General features: G+C 40.6%; 1 protein-coding gene across 4 annotated transcripts in view; it reads left to right on the top strand.

Annotated features, from left to right (window-relative positions):
• Positions 1–20,845, top strand: part of FLI1 (Fli-1 proto-oncogene, ETS transcription factor) — a 163,161-nt gene that overhangs the window by 87,427 nt on the left and 54,889 nt on the right. For all 4 annotated transcript variants that reach the window (XM_043997204.1, XM_043997205.1, XM_043997203.1 and 1 more), the window contains exons 3-4: positions 10,428–10,579; positions 17,295–17,498. In XM_043997204.1, the coding sequence (XP_043853139.1) occupies positions 10,428–10,579; positions 17,295–17,498 (356 nt within the window). The remainder of the gene's footprint in view (positions 1–10,427; positions 10,580–17,294; positions 17,499–20,845) is intronic.

Raw genomic sequence — 20,845 nt, 5'->3', positions numbered from 1 at the left:
GAGCTGAATAATTTCCCATATGAAACACATTCCAGTATCTTCCTCCTATTCAATTGTCCATGTATAGCTTCTGTCATATATAGGAATACATAAATACACGCATATATTATGGACTGGTCCTGTGTTTTCATTATTGTAGGGGACTTCCAGGTGAGGAAACTCCCTCTACCAGTGCAGGTTGCCATCTTCTCCATAACTTACAGTCTTAGAGAATTTTCCAGAACATAGAGAGGCTAGTTAGAAAATTATGCCAGTTACATAGCTAGCATGTGTCAGAGGAAGGGTTTGAACCTAGATTTTCCTGGCTTTGAGGAAGCTCTCTAGCCACCACACAATGTTGACTCATATGTATATGTATATGTACAAACATGTATATTGTATGCATGTATGAGCAAATATGTATCCACATATCCACATATGTGCATATATAAATGTGTGTATATATGTGTATACTGAACTCCCAATGAGGAAACTTACTCCCAATGTAGTTTAGCATCTAGACTGCAACTAACAGTCTTAGAGAGTCAATATAATATGACTATATAGTATGTATATATGTGTGTATATGTGTATACATATCTACACACATGTGTGTGTTTATAAAATATATTCTGATGCATTAACTCAATGGGCTATTCATCCAATCATCATGCTTCAATTGGAGCAATCTGAATTTTATCTTCTCTCTTTTTTTTTCTCCCAATGTGGTTGTTTTGGCTAATCTGTTTCAAGGGACTATGGATTTTAGTAAGGAAGCTTTATAATGTTCCAGACCTTAACACAATTAATATTAAGTTATCAGTGAACAGGAGTATTTAAAGAAGCTCATCATTCACAGAGCATCCCTCTCCTGTTTGTATTCCACCTAAGGAATTCTCCATGACATCGATAAGCACCTAAATGAGTAAATGGTTCCATGTTCTAAACCTTCCTTGATATTGATACTCAGCAGATTGTCATTCAAGGCAATTTCTGTGATTGCATTTGTCATAGGATTTTTTTATGATTCTAACATGTGTGGTTGAGGTATTGTCTCAGGAGGGTCATTAAGGATGCATTATGTTCTATGAGTCAAAGATGTTTTTTGTTTTTTGTTTTTTTTTTAATCAACAAACAATAGACAACAGGATATTCTATTTTTTGCACCTCTCATCAATTTGAAGACTTTGAAGACGTGGTCTCTTGTAGAAAATCTTATACAAATGCCTTCCTGTTTTCTTCTCTTGTGTTCATAGAAAAAAAGGGATGGAGAACTGGAAGGGAGCTTAGGCATAAGCTTTCACAAAATAATAAACTGTGGTTGAAAGATTTTCATTAAAGATTATAATTATATGTGCACATATCAATCTCATAAAGATTTTTCTAGAGATGACACATCATAGATGTAAAACTGGGAAAGAATTTGGAGGCTCTCATTTTATAGAAAGTAACTGGAGCAGGTAGGTGGCAAAGTGGATAAAGCACCGGCCCTGGATTCAGGAGGACCTGAGTTTAAATCCAGCCTCAGACACTTGACACTTACTAGCTGTGTGACCCTGGGCAAATCACTTAAGCCTCAGTGCCCTGCCAAAAAAAGTAAATAAGGCTGGATGAAGTTCAATGACTTGCCCAAGATCATACAGTAGATATAACAAGGCAGTATTTGAACTCAGGTCTTCTTGGCATCAAACAGTGTTCTATGCACAGCATCACTGAGGTCCTACTGATGGCTCCTTGGTTTACCCTTTTCGTATATTTGATTTTTTTTATTCTTTTGGAATCTTTCGCTCTTTGAGATAGCTAGAAAATTGTTTTACAAGGACCTTCTGAGGGCAGTTATATGACATAGTGAATAAAGCACTAGGCCAGGATTCAGGAAGAACTCAGTTCGAATTCAGCCTCAGACATTTTCTAGTTGTGTGACCATGGGGCAAGTCCCTTATCCTCTGTCTGTTTCAGTTTCCTCAACTAGAAAAGATGGATAGATAACACCATTCCCCTCTGAGGGTTGTTGTGGGAGTCAAATGAGATAATATTTGCAAAATGAGTGCCTATCACAATGCCTGGCAAATAGTAGGTGCTTTAAAAATGATTATTTTTTTCCTTCCTCTAAAATTGTGTCACTCTTCCAGGTTGGATACATTTATTTGGTCTAGTGTGGCTACTCTTCTCAACTTCCTTCTCTTAACTGGCATTGTGTCATAGATTTGATCAGAACTATATTGAGATTATACAGTACAACAAATGAGGTGGTTCCATTATCATAAGCAATGAACATGGATCAGTGTAGATACTGACATTTCCCTCTGCTGTTTTCCTTCCAGATTAAAAATAATAATTGATCATAAATGTTTTACTAAGCATCAATACAACTAAGCTTTGTAACTACTTACATTTAAAGGAACCAAGTTTGGTGCTTAAAATGTTGTTGTTTTGTTATCGTCGAGTCAATTTTTCAGTCATGTATCTGACTCTTCACAGCCCTATTCGGGGTTTCCTTGGCAAAGACACTGGCATGGTTTGCCATTTCATTCTCCAGCTCATTTTACAGGTGAGGAAAGTGAGGCACACAGGGTTGTGACTTACCCAGGGCCCCCTAGCTAGTAAGCGTCTAAGGCTGGATTTGAACTCAGGTCTTTTTGACTCCAGGCATGGTACTCTGTCCACTGCACCACCTAACTTAAAATGACATGTTTTTAGTCACTCCCTTTAAGTTTTCATTAGGAGTGTTTATTCATTCTATTTGCTTTTCCTCTTATATGGCATTAGTATATACACTCTCTACTTCAAGTTTTGATTTTACTGTTTGTTTTTTGCTTTGCACTGTTTCATAAAGGTCTTGACATATTTCTTCATATTCTTCATACTTGTTGAACTTAATTACATTATTATATTCCCCTCTTCCAGTTTTATCTCTTGGAATCATCTTACTTTACCTGATCTCTTACAGGACTTATTTTACCCTCAATGCCCTCTTTCTGTTTGGCAAGGCTAGTTCTTGAATCGAAGATAGTTTTGTCTCTGGGCCTGTACTTGAACCCTGCCTGGCTTGGGTTGATGGGTTCCAACCCATCAGAGATTGAGTAATATTGTTCTAATCTCTGAGACTATAGACCATGTTGTGAGGCTATGCTCTAATGAGGTACTGGAGTAGGAGTCTTTTGAAGGATGCACTTACTACATTTCAGTGTGTCTATTTCTCTATCCACATCTACAACTAGATTTATTTCTATCTAGAGTTATATTCTGTAATAATCCCTAAATCTGTGCTGTTTGCTCAGAATTTATATTTTGAACATCTTCCATGACTTGCAAATTCAAGGGGTTTCCTGTAAGCCTTTGATGTCAAATTCAAATAGAAATGGGAGGCTATTGACTTAAAAAAACAAACACACACAAATTAATATTATCTAGGTTGTATTGCATTTTTGTTTATTTTAGTAAACACTTCCCAATTACATTTTTTTTGGTGAGGCAATTGGGGTTAAGTGACTTGCCCAGGGTCATACAGCTAGTAAGTGTTAAGTGTCTGAGGTCAGATTTGAACTCAGGTCTTCCTGACTCCAGGGCTGGTGCTCAATTCACTGTACCACCTAGCTGCCTCTTCCCAATTACACTTTAATCTGAATGAGCCATTTGTTATCTGCTGTAAGTCACTCTGTACTAACTGTCCATAATGCAGCTAAATATATATATATATATATATATATATATATATTTGTTGAATCAATCAATTAATCCATAACCATTTATTAAATGCTTACTATGTGTTAGTCACTGTGATAGTTGCTGGGAATAAAAAAGACAGCAATATAACAGCCCCTGCCTGTACTATGAAATAATCTGCTGATTGGTCTCCCTGTCTCAAGTCTCTCCCCACTGCAATACATCCTCCATGCCAAAGTGATTTTCTTAAAGCTCAGATCTTACCATATTATCTTCAACTCAGTAAACTATAACAGCTTCTTATCATCTCCAGGATTAAATATGAAATCCTCTATTTGGGATTTAAATCCCTTCGCAAACTATCCCCTTCCTACCTTTTCAGTTTTCTTTTTGTAATTTAAAATTTTTCAATGAACAAAAAACAATATTCTCTTCCTCCTATTTCTTCCTCATTGAAAAAAGAGAGAGAAAAATAAAATCCTTTCAATAAATGTACATAATCAAGCAAAAACAATTCCCTCATTGGCCACATCCCCCCAAAAAAATATGTCTTAATCTACTCCCTGAGTCTATTACATCTCTGTCTGGAGGTGAGTAGCATGCATTCATAATTCCTATGGAATTGTGGTTAGTCATTGTGTCGATCAGTTCTTAAGTCTTTCAAAGTTGTCTTTAAAATGTGGTTATTGTAAATATAGTTCTTTTCTAGTCTTCTTAGACTTTTGTTGTTGTTCAGTCTTTCAGTCATGTCAGACTCTTGAGGACCCCTTGGACCATAGTACATCACGCCCTTCTATCCTCCACTGTCTCTCAAAGTTTGTCCAAGTTCATGTTCGTTGCTTCCATGACCCTAACTTTTACTGTCCCCTTTTCCTTTTGCCTTCAATCTTTCTCAGCATGAGGGTCTTTTCCAATGAGTCCTACCTTCTCATTATGTGGCCATGCTTCAGCTTCATTATTTGACCTTCTATTGAATAGTTTGAATTAATTTCTTTAAGAATTGACTGTGGGGCAGCTAGGTGGTGCAGTGGATAGTGCTCCTGGATTCAGGAGAACCTGAGTTCAAATCCAGCCTCAGACCCTTGACACTTACTAGCTGTGTGACCCTGGGCAAGTCACTTAACCCCAACTGCCTCACCAAAAAAAAAAAAAGAGAGAGAGAGAAAGAATTGACTGTGACCTCCTTGCTGTCCAAGGGACTCTCAAAAAGTCTTCCCCAGCACCATGATTTGAAAGCACCAATTCTGCAGCCCTCGGCTTTCTTACACTTTAGCTCCTCTCATGTCCTACAGTATACTGATACATTGAATCTTTGCTACTTTTCACACAACACACCATATCCCAGTGCCAGCCTTTTGTACTGGCCACTCCTAATGCCTAGAATGTTTTATCTCTTTCCTCTCCCCTTCCTTTAAGATTCAGCTCAAATTCTATGTCCTACAGGAGTCTTTGCCTGGTCCTGAAACCCTGACCTCCATTGTTAGTGCTTGCCCTCTGAGATTCCCTGGCATTTACACTCATGTATCTTGTATATGCATAGCTATTTGCATGTTATCTCCCATTACCAGAATGTAAACTCTTTGAAGGCAGGGACCCTGGTTTTGCTTTTATATCTTCAGTGCCTAGCCCAGTGCCTAGTACACAGTAAGAGCTAAATAAATGCTTATTGGCTGACTGCCCCTAAGGAGGTTTTATTTTAAGCTATAAACCTAGTTGTGAACTTGTGTGTCCAAGAGTTGTGTCCAACTCTTTGTGACCCAATGTGGGGTTTTCTTGGCAAAGATCCTGTAGTGATTTTCTATTTCCTTTTCTAGTGGATTAAGGCAAACAGAGGGTAAGTGGCTTGACCAGGGTCACAAAGCCTGTTAGTATCTGAGGCTATATTTGAACTTGGGCCTTCCTGACTCCAGAAACAGCACCCTATCTGCTGAGCCACCTGACTGCTTCTACCTCCTTTTGGGGCTACCCTGGTTTTAACTCTCTCCAGACAGATTTGGGAGGATGTAAAAGAGGATTTCTCTTTCTCACCAACCAGACACGTGGTATTATCATTGCATAGAGATCCTGATGAAAGTTGCCTGAGGTACTGAGAAGTTAAGTGGCTTGTCTAGGCTCTCAAAGCTGGGACATATCAGAGGCAGGATGTGAATCTAGGTCTTCCTGACTCCAGGTCCAGCCCTCTCTCCACCGAGCCATGCCCCTCTCAAAAAATGAGTTATCAAAATAGCAGAACTAGGGCTACAATTTTGTTTTTTGCACTTCTCCTTCCCCAACATTTCAAACCTTCTTGACTTGTTATAAATTATCTGCCATTTGGAAAATAAAAAGGACACTTATTCTTTAAGACGCCCTCTCCAAGTACATTTTGTTTTGTTTTGTTTTGCAGGACAATGAGGGTTAAGTGACTTGCCCAGAGTCACACAGCTAATAAGTGTCAAGTGTCTGAGTTCAAATTTGAACTCAGGTCCTCCTGAATCCAGGGCCGGTACTTGATCCACTGAACCATGTAGCTGCCCTCTCTAAGTACATTTTTAAAAATAGAGAGCTAGATGGAACATCTATTTTAGGACTTCAAGGGAATCCTAGTAATCATTCATCCCATTCCCCTCATTTTACAGAAGAGGCAGCTCAGGCCTTAAGAGGCTATGTTGCTTTCTTAAAATCACAGAGGTAGTCAGTAGTAGCCCTGGGATTTGAATTCAGATTGATTGAGCTTAGATCCAATTCTCTCATCCCTATCACCAGCCAAAAAAAGGTCTCCAGTCTAGAGAATCAATCCAGGGTATTTCTTCTCCTCTGAAGCCCTTCCCTATGTTTTTATCTCCTTCTCCCCTACAATGGAGACAATTAAGCTGTGCCCTCTTATTCCCCTTTGCCCAGCTCCATTATGGCAGCCCAGGGCCCTTCAATCACCTGTCTTGTTGCCACCAGCTGCCTGATGGCCTGACACCCTCGGAGCTGCAAGTACAGGTCTCAATACCGATTAGCTGGCAGTGCTGGCCGGCTGAACAACAAAACCTGCTTTCCCTCCCCTTCTCCCTCCCTCTTGTTTTCATCGGGGGCCCTCTTCATAGGCTCCAGCTGCCTTGTTAAAGAGTAGCTTTTCTGTTGTGCTTCACCTGTACCAGAAGCAATGTTGTTCAGTGTGATGGGAGAGGGCGAGAGGCTTGCGTAGTCTCTGGGGGAATCACAATTCCTCGGGAGTTCTGAAAGTGGAGGGAACCCCAGAAGTCGGGCAGGTAAATCTATGGCTTTCTTTTCCTCTTTCTCAACATTCTGAGCCTTTTGAAGTTACATGGCCAAACTGACTCTTGAATGTGGAGGTTGGCCCGAAAGAAGGGTTGTCTGTGATCTGGGGTTGGGACTTATCTTGAAAGAGCTCAGCTTCATGGAAGTTCTTAACCCCTGGGCTGGGGATGTAGGTGGTATCCATCAGTCCCACCGAACTAGTTAGCCCCAAGGGTTACCTTGAAAGGTTGTGGGGAGGGAGTGTTTGCAGTAGTAGGGGAATAAGTAGGGGATATAGCAAACAGATAGAAATATGAGAACTAACTTGTCATATGTATGTGAGGAGAGCCCTACGATTATTACCTATTACAAAGAAAGTGGACACCTAACACAAGTATCCAATGCTTGCCAACAGCTTTTTTAAAAGCTCCACTTTTCCCAGTCTCCACTTCACCCTTCTACTACTCCTGGTGATTTCCTTCTTGTTCTGATCCCCTTTATGTTTCTAGAGGTTTCTTTTTTTTCTTTTCCATGGAAGACCTCTCTCTCTCTCACCTATCAGATGTAAGCTTCCTCTTCTGTAGAGTCCTTAATGCCCCTCTAATCTGAGCATACATTTCTCAGGTAACACCTGTAATCTGACCCTATTCATTTTTCCCGGTCCCAGGTAACAGTAACAATCCGTGTAGTTAAGACTTAGCATGTTCTGCTGGTGACAACATGCAACATCTACTAGCATCTTATTTTGGGGAGCTCTTTAAATTTCTATTAGGATGGGAGGCCACCTTCCTCCTTTTGCTTCTCATGAGATGTGGCTTTAACCCAGAAGTCTTCAGAGGAATAGGTCAGAGGTGAAAACAGCTACTCATCTCCTTCCACCAGCACCATAAGAGGGGAGAAAGTCTCAAGTGAAAAGATGAGCTGGAAGAGTTCTTAATGCCCTTCATAACTTAGTCCAATCCCTATGATTTCTAGGGACTTCTCTTCCTCTGATTAGACCCCTCTCCTTTTGCACAAAGCCCAGGACCTGTTCAATTTCAGTCTTTTCCATCCTGCAGTTTTCCCCTAACCTAGGAAAAAGTCACTCTCCCTTATTAAAGGCTGATGGAAACTTCCAGCCCTCTGCTTTTCTTGTTTTACCCATGAGTTCTAATAAGAAAGGGCCCCCAGTGATAGAGGAGGGCAGAGTATCTAGGGCACAGGCTAACCCAGAGGCAGCATCTTTCTGGGGTACTTCATCTCAAGCCAGGCCTTTAGTAGAAGAAGTCAATTCATCAAACTCTGCTAAAAATAAATAAATAAATAAACTAACTAAATTAAAAAAAAAAAAAACCACTTCGATGTGCTACTGCTTCTCTTAACTGCCATGGGGACATTAAACCTTCAGCAATTTGGGACTCTGAAGGCTGGCTTTTGGGTCTCTGCCTGGAAAAACAGTAGGCGAATAGTAAAACCTTAAATTCTAACATGTGTAAGTTATACATCTTATTTTCATTTTCAGGCCATGTTTCCCCCTGTAAGACATCAGGAAAAAATTACCGTCTGACTTCTAATATCTCAGTGGAGCATTTATCTCCCAGCTATGATAAGTGATCTTCAATATTTTTTTCCCTTCAGATTAAGAAACAAATTCATTTAATTTTCTTTATTGAATGTGCTCAGACTTCCTCTACCCTGCCTGGGTCTTTGGGGTGCACTGTGCTATAATTCTTTCCCTCTGGGTTAGTGGCTTTTCTCCAGGTTGCCACATTTCCCCTCCTTGTTTTTTCTCTCTTCTTTTTTCATTTTTTTGCTCTTCCTCTTCCTTCCTTCCTTCCTTTCTTCCTTCCTTCCTTCCTTCCTTCCTTCCTTTCTTTCTTTCTTTCTTTCTTTCTTTCTTTCTTTCTTTCTTTCTTTCTTTCTTTCTTTCTTTCTTTCTTTCTTTCTTTCTTTCCTTCCTTCCTTCCTTCCTTCCTTCCTTCCTTCCTTCCTTCCTTCCTTCCTTCCTTCCTTCCTTCCTTCCTTCCTTTTTTTGTGGCATTGCTACCACATTGGTTGAGTGGCCATGGAGGACCCTGGGCTACATAATACTTTTAGACTGTCTTGGGATTTCATCTGCCTGCCTTTAAAAAAAAATTATGATAAGCAATGCTTGGATCATTGGCAAGAACAAGGCAGACAAATATGCCAGAGTTGGAAGCTGTCTATCTGAACCTTATCTGAACTTCTTGGGTCTGAAACCTTGGTTGGGACCCCTTGAGAAAAGCATCTCTCTTGCAAGGTTCCTTGTTGGCTATAAACCTTGACCTTTGGGAAGCATCCTTTGATTCTCCTTCTGCCCAAGGGGCTTCCCTTCTCATGGTGAGCTTGGGTAGCAAGGAAGGAAAACCCAGAACTGAAATGGGAGTCCAGTGAAATAAATGGGAGAGATCAGTTATCCTATGTAGATTATACCACCAGGGATCAGCACTGATGTGGCCAAGGCAAGTTCTCTAGGCTCATACATCTGCTGTTTGCTTTTGTGGTAAAACGGACAAGTCACTCTGACTATATCTGGGCATGGATGTCGCAAGATGTTAAGTCCTAATTGGGGCTTGTGTAATGAGTGACTCTGTTGTGTAACTTGCATTGCAAGTCTCTTAAGCATGTTTGCATTGCTTCCTTTGTGAATATTGTCATTGAGGGTACAAAAGGCTTAGGGCCTATAACTTTTATCTTATAGGGACTGGGAACCAAGACTCCTGAATTCTATTTCTGCCTCAGTTGACAATCAGCTGTTTTGAAATTCATTTGTGACAGAAACTGTCAGAAGACCCAGTTTCTAATCCCAGCTCTGACATTTGCTAGGGGTATGATCCTTGGGGAAGCAGCCTAAATTTAGTTTCCTCCTCTGTATAATGGGGAAAAGAATCCCTTCAGTGGCCATACAGAGAAAGGTACTTTGTAAATTATAAAGTGTAGTGTTAAGTGTGAACAATGGCTATCTGGGTCACCCTGGATCCTCAAAGCCTTGATCATTGGATCACAAACTCTGGCAGGCCCTTCCATATTGGAAAGGCTTTGAGCTTGACTGCATGCTTTGTCATCCAAGGCCCAGCCTGCCTAAGTTTAAAGAGGCTCACCCCCAGCTTGCTGCAGAAAGATAAATTGTTTGCTCACAGCCACCCCAGATCATCTACCACATCTTGGAGGACTCCAGTTTGAATCAGTTGACAGAGAACCATACAGATTAAATGATAGATTCTTGAAATAATTTGATTCTTTTAGTATCATTATTCCTATTTGCCTGTCTAAATAACAGAGTTCATGTTGGGCTTGTATGAGAAAATTATGTAAAAGTATACTGTAAACTGTATTGTCCTATACAAATTTAGAGTATGCTGTTATTATTATTACTGATAATGAAAACACTGTGCCCAATGGATTAGTAAAGAGCTCTGCATCTCTCTGAGAAATAGTAATATGTATCTCTGAGCTTGGTGGATGGTTGCCTTCACATTCAAGTAGTCACTCAGCTCAAGCAGACTGGAATGATGACAACACCCTTACGGTATTTTTGTTTCCCTTTGTTTTAGGGAGTCTCCAGTAGACTGCAGTGTTAACAAATGCAGCAAGCTAGTTGGTGGAAACGAGTCCAATCCTATGAATTACAACACCTACATGGATGAGAAGAATGGCCCCCCTCCTAACATGACCACCAATGAGAGAAGAGTCATCGTCCCTGCAGGTATTTTGAAACTGGGATCTTCTTGGTTTGTGAATTTTAGTCATGGGCTTTAGTTTTGTATTCTCCTAAGTGAATAGATGTAGGGCCAGAAAAAGCCAGAGAGCATTGTATCATTTATATAAAGTTAGGAAGACATGAACTCACAATCCTGCCTCAGATAATTGCTTCCTGTGTGTCCATGGGCATATTATTTACTTCTCTCAGCTTCAGTGTCCTCATCTATAAAATGGTAAAAATAATAGCACCTACCTCCTAGGGTTGTTGTGAGGATCAAATAAGACAGGTCGAGTGCTTTGCAAAATTTAAAGTATCCTAAAAATGCTAGCTATTATTAGTACAATGTGGTAGCCACCACTATCTGGGGTACTGAAAAAGGTAATAAGGGAGGACTAGTGGCAACAGATCGCCAAGCTTCTCTTCTGTGCTAGTCTCTTCCAAGATCCTGATGATGCCACAAATATTAATTAACAGTTATTATTAACTGGTCCATAAGGAGGGTTGAAGCCTGACTCTGAATGGCAGTGAATTCTTGGTGAAAGGGTGGCAAAAGAAATCTGTTCTGTGCATCAGACTCATAATTTTTGGCATTTGTGAGTTCCACCTTTCCAAAATCAAAGCCAACTACTATTTTTATTTTAAAATAGAAACAACTATATTTAGCAAATGGAATATTTTAACATGTGTGTAATGAGTTAAGTCATGATTACAAAATAAACACATTTTCCTTGGTTTGGGGTTTTTATTGCTATGTTAGTCATGTTATTTTGATTCTAATTATAATTAACTTTATTTTTATTCTAATAATTAGTATCAAAACCAATCAACAAATATTTATTAAGGACCTAATATTTGCCAACCACTATGTTAGGTGCTGAGGATACAGTGACAAAAATTAAAGGCCCTGACCTCAAAGAGCTTATATTCTACTGATGGGTGCAATATGTACCTATACAAAGAAGCACAAAATGTATAGAAAATAGTTATGTAGGGGGCATTTGCTGGGGAAAGGAAGATTTTTTTTTTTTTGGTGAGGCAATTGGGGTTAAGTGACTTGCCCAGGGTCACACAGCTATTAAGTGTCAAGTGTCTGAGGCTGGACTTGAACTCAGGTCCTCCTGAATCCAAGGTTGGTGCTCTATCCACTGGACCACCTAGCTGCCCCCCACAAAGGAAGAATTTTGAAGGAAGCTGGGGATTCCAAGAGGCAGAGATGGAAAGGGACTGCATTTGTATCTGGCATGGGAGACAGTTTGTTGGGAAGCATAGAGATGGAAAATGGAACCAGCAAGCAAGCTGAGAGAAAGTTGAATGTGTAAAAGGGAATAATGTGTCCTAAGTCTGGAAAGGTATGTCATGGTCAGATTGTGAAGTGATTTAAAAGCTGAATGTAAGAGTTTGTGTTTAATCCTTGAGACGATAGGGAGCCACTCATGGTTTTTCTGAGTAAAAGAGTGCCACAGTCACACCTGTGTTTTAAGAATATCACTTTGACAACTGGGTGGAGGATGTGGGAAGGGACTTGAGGTGAGGAGACCAATTAAAATGTTGTTTGACCATCAGCCCCATTGACTGGGCATGCTGCTGTTCTATCATAGTGGTCTAGTCAGAAAAGAATCTTAAACTTCACCAAGAGAAATTTCAGCTAGATGGAAAGAATTCCATCTTAACTTCTCCACTCATAACTGTAAGTGATGTGAAATATTAGAGTGGGATGCTGAGGGAAGTTGGAATATATCTTACCAAGGAAACCTTTCATTAGAGGATAAGCACCTGTCCAATTGTCAGAGTTTAAATGCAGTTAAAGGCAGGGGAAAGGGTTAGATGCCCCTTTACAAGAGCCATGGAAATGAAGGAGAGTTCATTCAAATGCTCTAAAAGAAATCCACTATCTGGTCTAAAAACCTTAGCTTGGCTAAAAACAATTTAAATGTATTCCTCCTCATCCTTATTTCCTTTGAGTTTAATATTCATAGGAACTGGGGCAGCTAGGTGACGCACTGGATTTAGGAGGACCTGAGTTCAATTCCGACGTCAGACACTTAACACTTACTAGCAGTGTGACCCTGGGCAAGTCACTTAACCCCAATTGCCTCACCTAAAAAAAAAAATTCATAGGAACCCATGTTTAAGCTCTTAAACAAAGGACTTCAGGCAGGTGTAGATGGAGCCAAGTCAGATAGGGTAGGGCAAGAGAGAAAAGGCTTCGGAGAAACATGGGTGGGGCCCTTGTAAGTTTTATGGGTCTGACAGAATCTTATAAACTATTTGCAAGGAATGTTAAAGTCCCTTTGCCTTTCATGATCCTATTACCGCCCTTGGTCGCCTGTCTCTGCCTCTCTTGGAATTCATTAGAATGTTTATATCCTGTTCTCTTGCATATGTCTCTAGGCCAAGTAAAGCCATCTTTTCCTCAAACCTAGTGTTGGCACTAAGGTAGGTTTAAATGGAAGAGCCAAGTCGCTGTGTCCCACCCAAAATCAAAGACTGGTCTCCTCAGGCCTTTGTTCTGTGTGGTGATCAACCCTATCCCCATTCCCATCCTACCCTCACACTTTTGAGAGTTCAGAAAACTAGCAGCCTCAATACGGGACATGGTATCATAGAAACAAAGTCACAAGGGATCTTAGTACCACTGAGAACATCCCCACAATAGCATATCTGGCCAATAAATGATTATCCAGCTTCTCTTTGAAAACTTCTAATGCTAGAGGCAGCTACATGGCACAGTAGATAGAGAGCCTGGCCTGAAGTCAGGAAGATCTGAGTTCAAATTTAGCCTCAGACATGTTCTAGTTGTATGACCCTGAGAAAGTCACTTAACCCTGTTTGCCTCAGTTTCCTCATCTGTAAAATGAGCTGGAGAAGGACACAGTAGACCTCTCCAGTATCTTTGCCAAAAAAACCAAAATGGGGTCAAAAAGGAGTCAGATATGACTAAAACAACAACAACAACAACAATGTTGGGGAAACTACTACCTCCTAAGGCAAACCATCCTACATATGGATAATTTTAATTCCTAGGAAGTTTTTCTTGATTTCAAGCCTAAATTTGCCTCTTTGAAGTTTCCACCCATGGCTCCTGGTTCCAACCTCTGGAGACCAAGCAAAACAGTCTAATCCTTCTACCACATGGTAGATATTCAAATACTTTTAGACAGCTACTGTGTTTCCCCTTGAGCCTTCTCTTTTCTGGTCTAGACCTCCCCAGTTTTTTCAAATGAGTCTTATATGGAATGGACAAAAGGTCCTTTACCATCCCAGTTAGTTGCTCTCCTCTGGATGCCATAGCTTAGCAACAAACCATGGTGCCTAGAAATGAGCACAATACCCCGGATATGATCTGATCAGAGCAGAGTACAGCAGGATTATCTCCTCCTCTATTTGGAAGCTATGAACCTCTTAACAGAGTATTATGTTTGGGGTTTTTTTGGCTGCCATATCATACTATTAACTCCTATGGAGCCTGTAGTAAAAATAAGCCCCCCCCCAACATCTTTTTCAGACAAACTGCTATCTAAACAGGACTCCCTCATCTTTTATTTGTGAAGTGGATTTTTTTGAAGCCACATGATAAGACACGACAGCTACCTCAAATGAATTTCATCATATTAAATTAAAGCTAAATTATTAAAATATTAATACAATGAATTAAATCATTTTAATTAAATTGATCAAATAATCAATAATTCAAAATAATTAAATAAATAATTGGGATATTTGAGCCCAGTATTAAATTAAGCCCAATGTGTAGCCTGTCAAGATTTTTTAAAAAATTATGAATCCTTCATCCTGTGTGTTAGCCACCTCCCCCAGTTACAAATCTGATGAACCTGTATGAGAGCCAGGTTTGTCAGAAAAATATTCTGAACCAACTGTAATTACCATCCCATTTCAGGCAGTGATAATACTAATAGCCAACTGTTATAGAGTACTTTAAGGCTTACAGATCACTTTATGTTGGTTATCTCGTTTTATTTCCATGGTTCTGAGGAATCCTGACAAGAGGCCTGTTGACTCAAAGCAGGATCCTGGAGCATAATCTGGTATTTCCTTGATGATCCACCCTTCTTTCATGTTTTGTGAGTTCAGAGGAAAGTAGGAAAAGAATAAATGTAGGTCAAAGATCGAGAGATAGAAGGGACCTCAGGTGTCATCTAGTCCCATCTCCTTGGTTTACAGATGAGGGAACTAAGGCACAAAGAGTTAAGTGATTTGCCCAAGGTCTTGTAAGTGATAAGCATTAGAGGCAGGATTTCCATGAAGGTCTTCTGACTCCATAGTCTGAGCTCTTTCTACTGTTTTGTGCTGAACAGAATTGTCTTTCTCTCCCCAAAAGTTCTGTCTAATCACTCATCCCCTTAAGTAGAAAAAAAGTAACTTTGCCTTTTCATTTTTTGAGGCTATTTCAGTGAAATAGGAATCTCAGTGTGGAATTCACTGACTCTTCTCATACTGGCCGAAACTTTAAGCTTCATTCAGATGTCATTTTGGTCTAGTTCAGGTCAGCTTCCTGGGCACCAGGGAGAGAGCCTCTCATCTGTGCAAGTCCACAAATCAAGGCAATAAAATATATGAAAACAATAGCTTGGATTTATGGTTCCATTTTGAGACAGATATAAATGAAGGTCCTAATTAATCATCAGCTTTAAGCTTAGATTGGAAGAAACCAAATCTAAATCATCCAGAAAATGCATTTGGAAGAGTTTAATATAATCCAGAAGTAGAAGATTTATAAGTCATTGTACTGCAGAGAGGAGAAAAAAATAATATTGTGATAGGGCCCAAAAGCAGGTAGGGAAAGAATAATAAAATAAACAGAACTATAGTGTGCAAGATGGAGTGTGGAGGACTATATGGTCTTGTGTTACACAAATGGAGGGATTAAGAAAAGCACAGATTAGATGAAAGAATATATGGTTAAAATCTTCCTGAAATTGAGCTATGAAGGAATATTTTCCTTCAGAGTCTGAAATAGTTGCTAGGTTGTTTCTACTTTCCCTGGGGCTGATCTTCTTGATTATTTCTGGAAAAAAAATACCAGGTAAGAGACAGAAGAAAGACAGAGAGACAGAGAAAGATATAGGGAAAGAAAGAGGGAGAGAGAAAAAGAGGAGAGGGAGACACAGGGGGAAAAAGAGGGAGAGGAGAGAGAGTGAGGAAAAAGAGGAGATAGGGAGAAAGATGGGGAGAAAGGATAAAAGAAGAGAGGGAGAAGGACAAAGAAAGACAGGGAATAGAGGAGACAGAGACAGAGAGAAGGAGGCAAGGAGGAAGGGAGAAAAAGGAAAGAGGGGAAAGGGTAAGGGAGAGGGAGGAGGAGAGGAAGAGGAGTATGGCGTGCAATGTGGCTTTTGGAAGAGTTATATTTTTTGGCAAAAGAACAGGGTAACTACAGAGGTCAGGTAAGTTGGTGGGGGCAGGAAAAGGAAACTTGAGACATTTGCTGAATGGGGCAGTCCTTGTGGAGAGTTGAGGGGGAGTCGTACCCCACAGGAGGCCGGAAGATGGTTGTGTACTCTTGAGGAGAGCTGGTGCTGGAAGGTGGGATGATGCCAAGGAACAGAAAAGCAAAAAGAGGAGAGAGAGAAAGAGCAAATCATGTTGCACTCTACTCTTTGCCTCTGGACTAGCAATAGTGATGCTATAGAAAACAAAGATGCTTAGCCTTGGTTTTAGGCACCAGGGACAGACTGTGGGATGCTTATAAGTGGTACACAATCAAGGAGCTTCCTCCCAACCCCCCCAAACCTTGACTTGTTAAAATTGTAAGGATCTCAGTGTGACAAAAATCCTTGGTCTTTGGTTTGTATGTGGTCATGCTATTCAATCAATCAGTATTTATTAAGTGCCTACTATGTGCCAGACCTACCAGGGCTTGGAGCCTTAAAGGGAAACCCACTCGAATATTAGAGATTTTCTATGTCCAATGCATCAGTCCAACACTTTTTTTTTTGGTAAGGCAATTGGGGTTAAGTGACTTGCCCCCCCATTTTTTAGCCAAACACTTTAAAGACTTTATTGGGCAGCTATGTGGTACAGTGGGTAGAGCACTGGCCCTGGATTCAGGAGGACCTGAGTTCAAATCCAGCCTCAGACACTTGACACTTATTAACTTACTAGCTGTGTGACCCTGGGCAAGTCACTTAACCCTCATCGTCCCACCCAAAAAAAAAAAAAAAAAAGACTTTAGCTAACCCAGGAGTTTCAGCTGCATGTTTGGAATGAAACCACAGCCCAGGCTTATCTCAAAGGTCTCAGCCTTTGGACCTTCAGCCTAAGGATTGATTTTCTTTATTCATCTGAGATCTATGTGGTCTCCTGTGACCACCATTAAAATTTTTGAGCTATAGGTTGTTCATGTTTTGTTGGCACTCTGGGGAGAGGGGGGAGAAGGATGATGGCTGTGAGCTAGTGTTTATTTTCATTTTCATGCTATCACTTCCTAGGCCCAGCCTACCAAAAGCTCTCCTAAAAGTTGAAAGAGTCTCCTGTCAGGTTTTAGAAGGAAGTGTCTAAGAAGCTCCTTAAAGTACTAAGTGGTTCAGGCAGCTCCAGATGTGGTCCCCAGATGGGGTGCTATTGGGATAGCCCATCTGGGAACAAAAACTTTCCCCGTTGGAGGAAGGCTTAGAAATAGCAATAGTGAATGGATGGAAGGACGGCTCTTTTGGCCAAGCAGGCAGCATTTGCTAACTCTATTTTCTTTCCCATCCAGATCCGACCCTGTGGACCCAGGAACATGTGCGCCAGTGGCTGGAGTGGGCAATAAAGGAGTATGGCTTAATGGACATCGATACAACCTTGTTTCAGAACATGGATGGCAAAGAACTGTGCAAAATGAACAAGGAGGACTTTCTCCGAACCACCTCCCTGTACAACACAGACGTGCTGTTGTCACACCTTACTTACCTCAGGGAAAGTAAGTGCCTGACACTTTCTTGGGGATGTTGGTGGGTGTGCCGGCCTTCAGGAGGTCAAACAGGGAGTTTTCCTAGGAAAGTGACATTAGGTTTTAAGTGTTAAGCCTTAGGTCATAGCTATGCTTTTCAGAGTAGATGTTTTGTGAATGGTCTAGTTCCCTATGTGGATTTAAGGAAAGGAAATCCATCCCTTTGGTATCAGTTTGTGTTGGATACTGTTATTAAGGAAGCATCATTTTTTTTTCCTGTAAAATTGCCAAGGCCACACTGGCTCCTTAAGACACTGCTGAGGGACAGACATAGTCCCATGTGTGAGGAAAATAGTGTCAAGTGTCTTCTTCACAGAAGGGCATGAATTAAGCAAACACGGGAAAGGAATGAGATGGGAGTGAGTATGAGACCACTAGAAGGGCTCCTAGGGTCCCTGACGACACGTTAACTGTCTTCCTTTCCAGCCTACCTCCAGCTTCTCACTTACCACTACTACTAGCTATAGACTGCTCTGAGCTATCTGCATACTTTCTTTTTAAAAAAACCAACAGGTATTAAGCCATTTTACCCTATGAGAGGACCTAACTGAGGTAGGCTCTCTGATGTAAACAAAAGAATTAAAAGAGAAGTGAAAATGGGAGCACTCTGGAGAGAACTGCCCAGGGAGCAGCTTTCGGCAATTGGCATCTGGAAAATATACTTATGAACTTTCCTATGGGTAGGACTCCTTAGAAACTGTCTTTTTGATTTCTGTACTACCAGATAAAATCCATTCTGGACCCAGATAGCTCCTCAAGAAGGCCATTTCATTACTTTTTATTCAGCTAATAAACCCAACCAGCACTCTCTATAATAAATCCAAACCAGGTGGGGAAAAAAATCCCAAAATAACTATGTTTATTTGGCCCCTTTGGATTTGTCCTTACATGAGACCTTTGTATGGTCTTCAATATTTCATAGGCCTATGACATACCATTTCTCTGTCTCACGTTGTAATAATGTACCATCAAGAAACAGGAATAATAGCATTTGTTTTCTCTAAAAAACAAAACAAAAAATGGCCATCTAAGTCTCTAGCAATAGCCTGAGACTGCAAGCTAAGCTATCTGCATACCTTGAGTCATAAAGAGATCAGTGTGCATGATACAATAATATATTACATTATATATATATACATACATACACATATGTGTGTATAATGTGTACATATAGAGATGTATATATGGATGTATTTATAGATGTATTGGTACCATTTACTTACCTCAAATTTGAGTTTGACTGCTAATATACTCTCCCCCTTCCTCTCTCCCTCCCTCCCTCCCTCCTCCCCCCTCTCTCTGTCTTTCTGTCTCCCTTTCCCTGTCTCTCTGTCTCTATCTCTGTCTCTCTCTGTCTCTCTGTCTCTCTCTCTGTCTCTCTCTCACACCACACACACACACACACACACACACACACACACACACACACAAACACAAACTCTACCTTCAGATAATAGAGGAATGTTCTGCTCTCTTCTTTTTGCCCTTGACCTCATTCTTCCTTTGTTTGGAGTATTTAGAATGTTTTAATGTCCGTGTTTCCTTTTTTTTTTTTTTTAGTGAGGCAATTGGGGTTAAGTGACTTGCCCAGGGCCACACAGCTAGCAGGTGTCAAGTGTCCGAGGCCCGATTTGAACTCAGGTCCCTCTGAATTCAGGGCCAGTGCTTCATCCACTGCGCCACCTAGCTGCCCCCCGTGTTTCCTTACTCATAAGTACTTAGAGAATAAACAGTCATGGTCTCTGATAAAATGGAAAAACATAGGCATTTAGCCTACAGAAACCTTCACAAGCAATTAGAGATCATTCTACAAATGAGCAAACTGAAGCCTAGAGAGTTTAGGGGCAAAGCTTGAGACTTGAACCCAGGCATTATAACTTATAGTCCAATATTCTTTGCACTAAGATCCTCCCTAAGACCAAGTGAGTGACAGTCATGATACCAAGAAAGACAGACAATCCCATTTCCTTGTGAGCTGTTTACCTGTCATATGTGCTGACTGCATGAATAATAATAACTAATATTTAGATAACACTTTAATGTTTACAAAATACCTTAATTATTCCCATTTGATACTCACAAAAACCCTAGGTGCTCTTATTATTCCCATATTACAGATGAACAAACTGAGGCAGAGGTTAAGTGGCTTGCCCAGGATCATAGTAAGTACCTGAGGCCATATTTGAACTTATGTCTTCCTGACTCTAGGTCTACCACTCTACCCATTGCTCACCTGACCACCTGTTGCTTAGTTATGATACTAGAGTCTAGGGCCTAGGCCAAAGGCATTGAGGTACACTAAAAAAGTAATTATAACCTCAGAATGTCAGAGATGGAAAGAATTTTAGAGGAGAGAACATCCAGCCTAGCCTCAATCCAAATAGAAATATGCTCTTCAGCATTTATAATAAGTGATTGTAAAGGCTCTGTTTGAAGGTCTCCAGCCAAGGAAAATCCAAGATAACTCATTCCACTTTTGGGCAGCTTGCATTGTTAGGAAATGTGCTGAGGGCCCAGTTCCTGGCACACAGTAAGCCCTTGAGAAAATGCTAGTTGACTACTAGTTGAATGACTCACATTGAGCCTATATCTGACTCTGCAATTTCTCCCATTGCCCCTGAGACCAAGCTGAACAAATCTCATTGGTCTTCTATATAACAGCCCCTCAAATACTTGAAGCCATCTATTCTGTTCCCCTGAAGACATTTTCAGTTCCTTCAACCAATCCTGACAATGTACATTTTTCCATTCTGGACACCTTCTTCTGGGCAAGTTCCAATTGGACAATGTCCTTCCTAAAATTTGGTGTGTAGTACTGACCATTGTCCTGCAGATGTGATCTGATCAGGAGGGAGGAAGATAGCTGCAGAATGCTTACCTCCCTGACTCTAGATTCTCTCTCTCTCTCTCTCTCTCTCTCTCTCTCTCTCTCTCTCTCTCTCTCTCTCTCCTCTCTCCTCTCTCCTCTCTCCTCTCTCCTCTCTCCTCTCTCTCCTAATTTGAGAAAAAGCAGCAGTCACCCTCACCAACTATGTCTTTGATCTGATTTTCCAGTGGCATCTTGTGTGGCACCAGCTGCATCTTTCAGCTATACCTCAGCTTTAGGTGGAAATAAACACGTACCACTGTTAAAAGATACTCTATGCTGACTCAATATATAATATTTGAATCCCATGGCGAAAAATACCTCTCTAAGGTGAAAATGCCTTACTAAACATATACTGACTCCATTTGAAAAGGTCATTTGCTCCCATGTGGTTCTATGAGCTGTTGTCTTCTTGCTGTCAATCTGGTCCCCCCACCAAAAAAAAAATCAC

This window comes from Dromiciops gliroides, chromosome 3, assembly GCF_019393635.1.
Source record: "Dromiciops gliroides isolate mDroGli1 chromosome 3, mDroGli1.pri, whole genome shotgun sequence".
NCBI lineage: Eukaryota > Metazoa > Chordata > Mammalia > Microbiotheria > Microbiotheriidae > Dromiciops > Dromiciops gliroides.
Note: the sequence above shows the minus strand (reverse complement) of the source record. Positions and strands in the feature narration are given on the sequence as shown.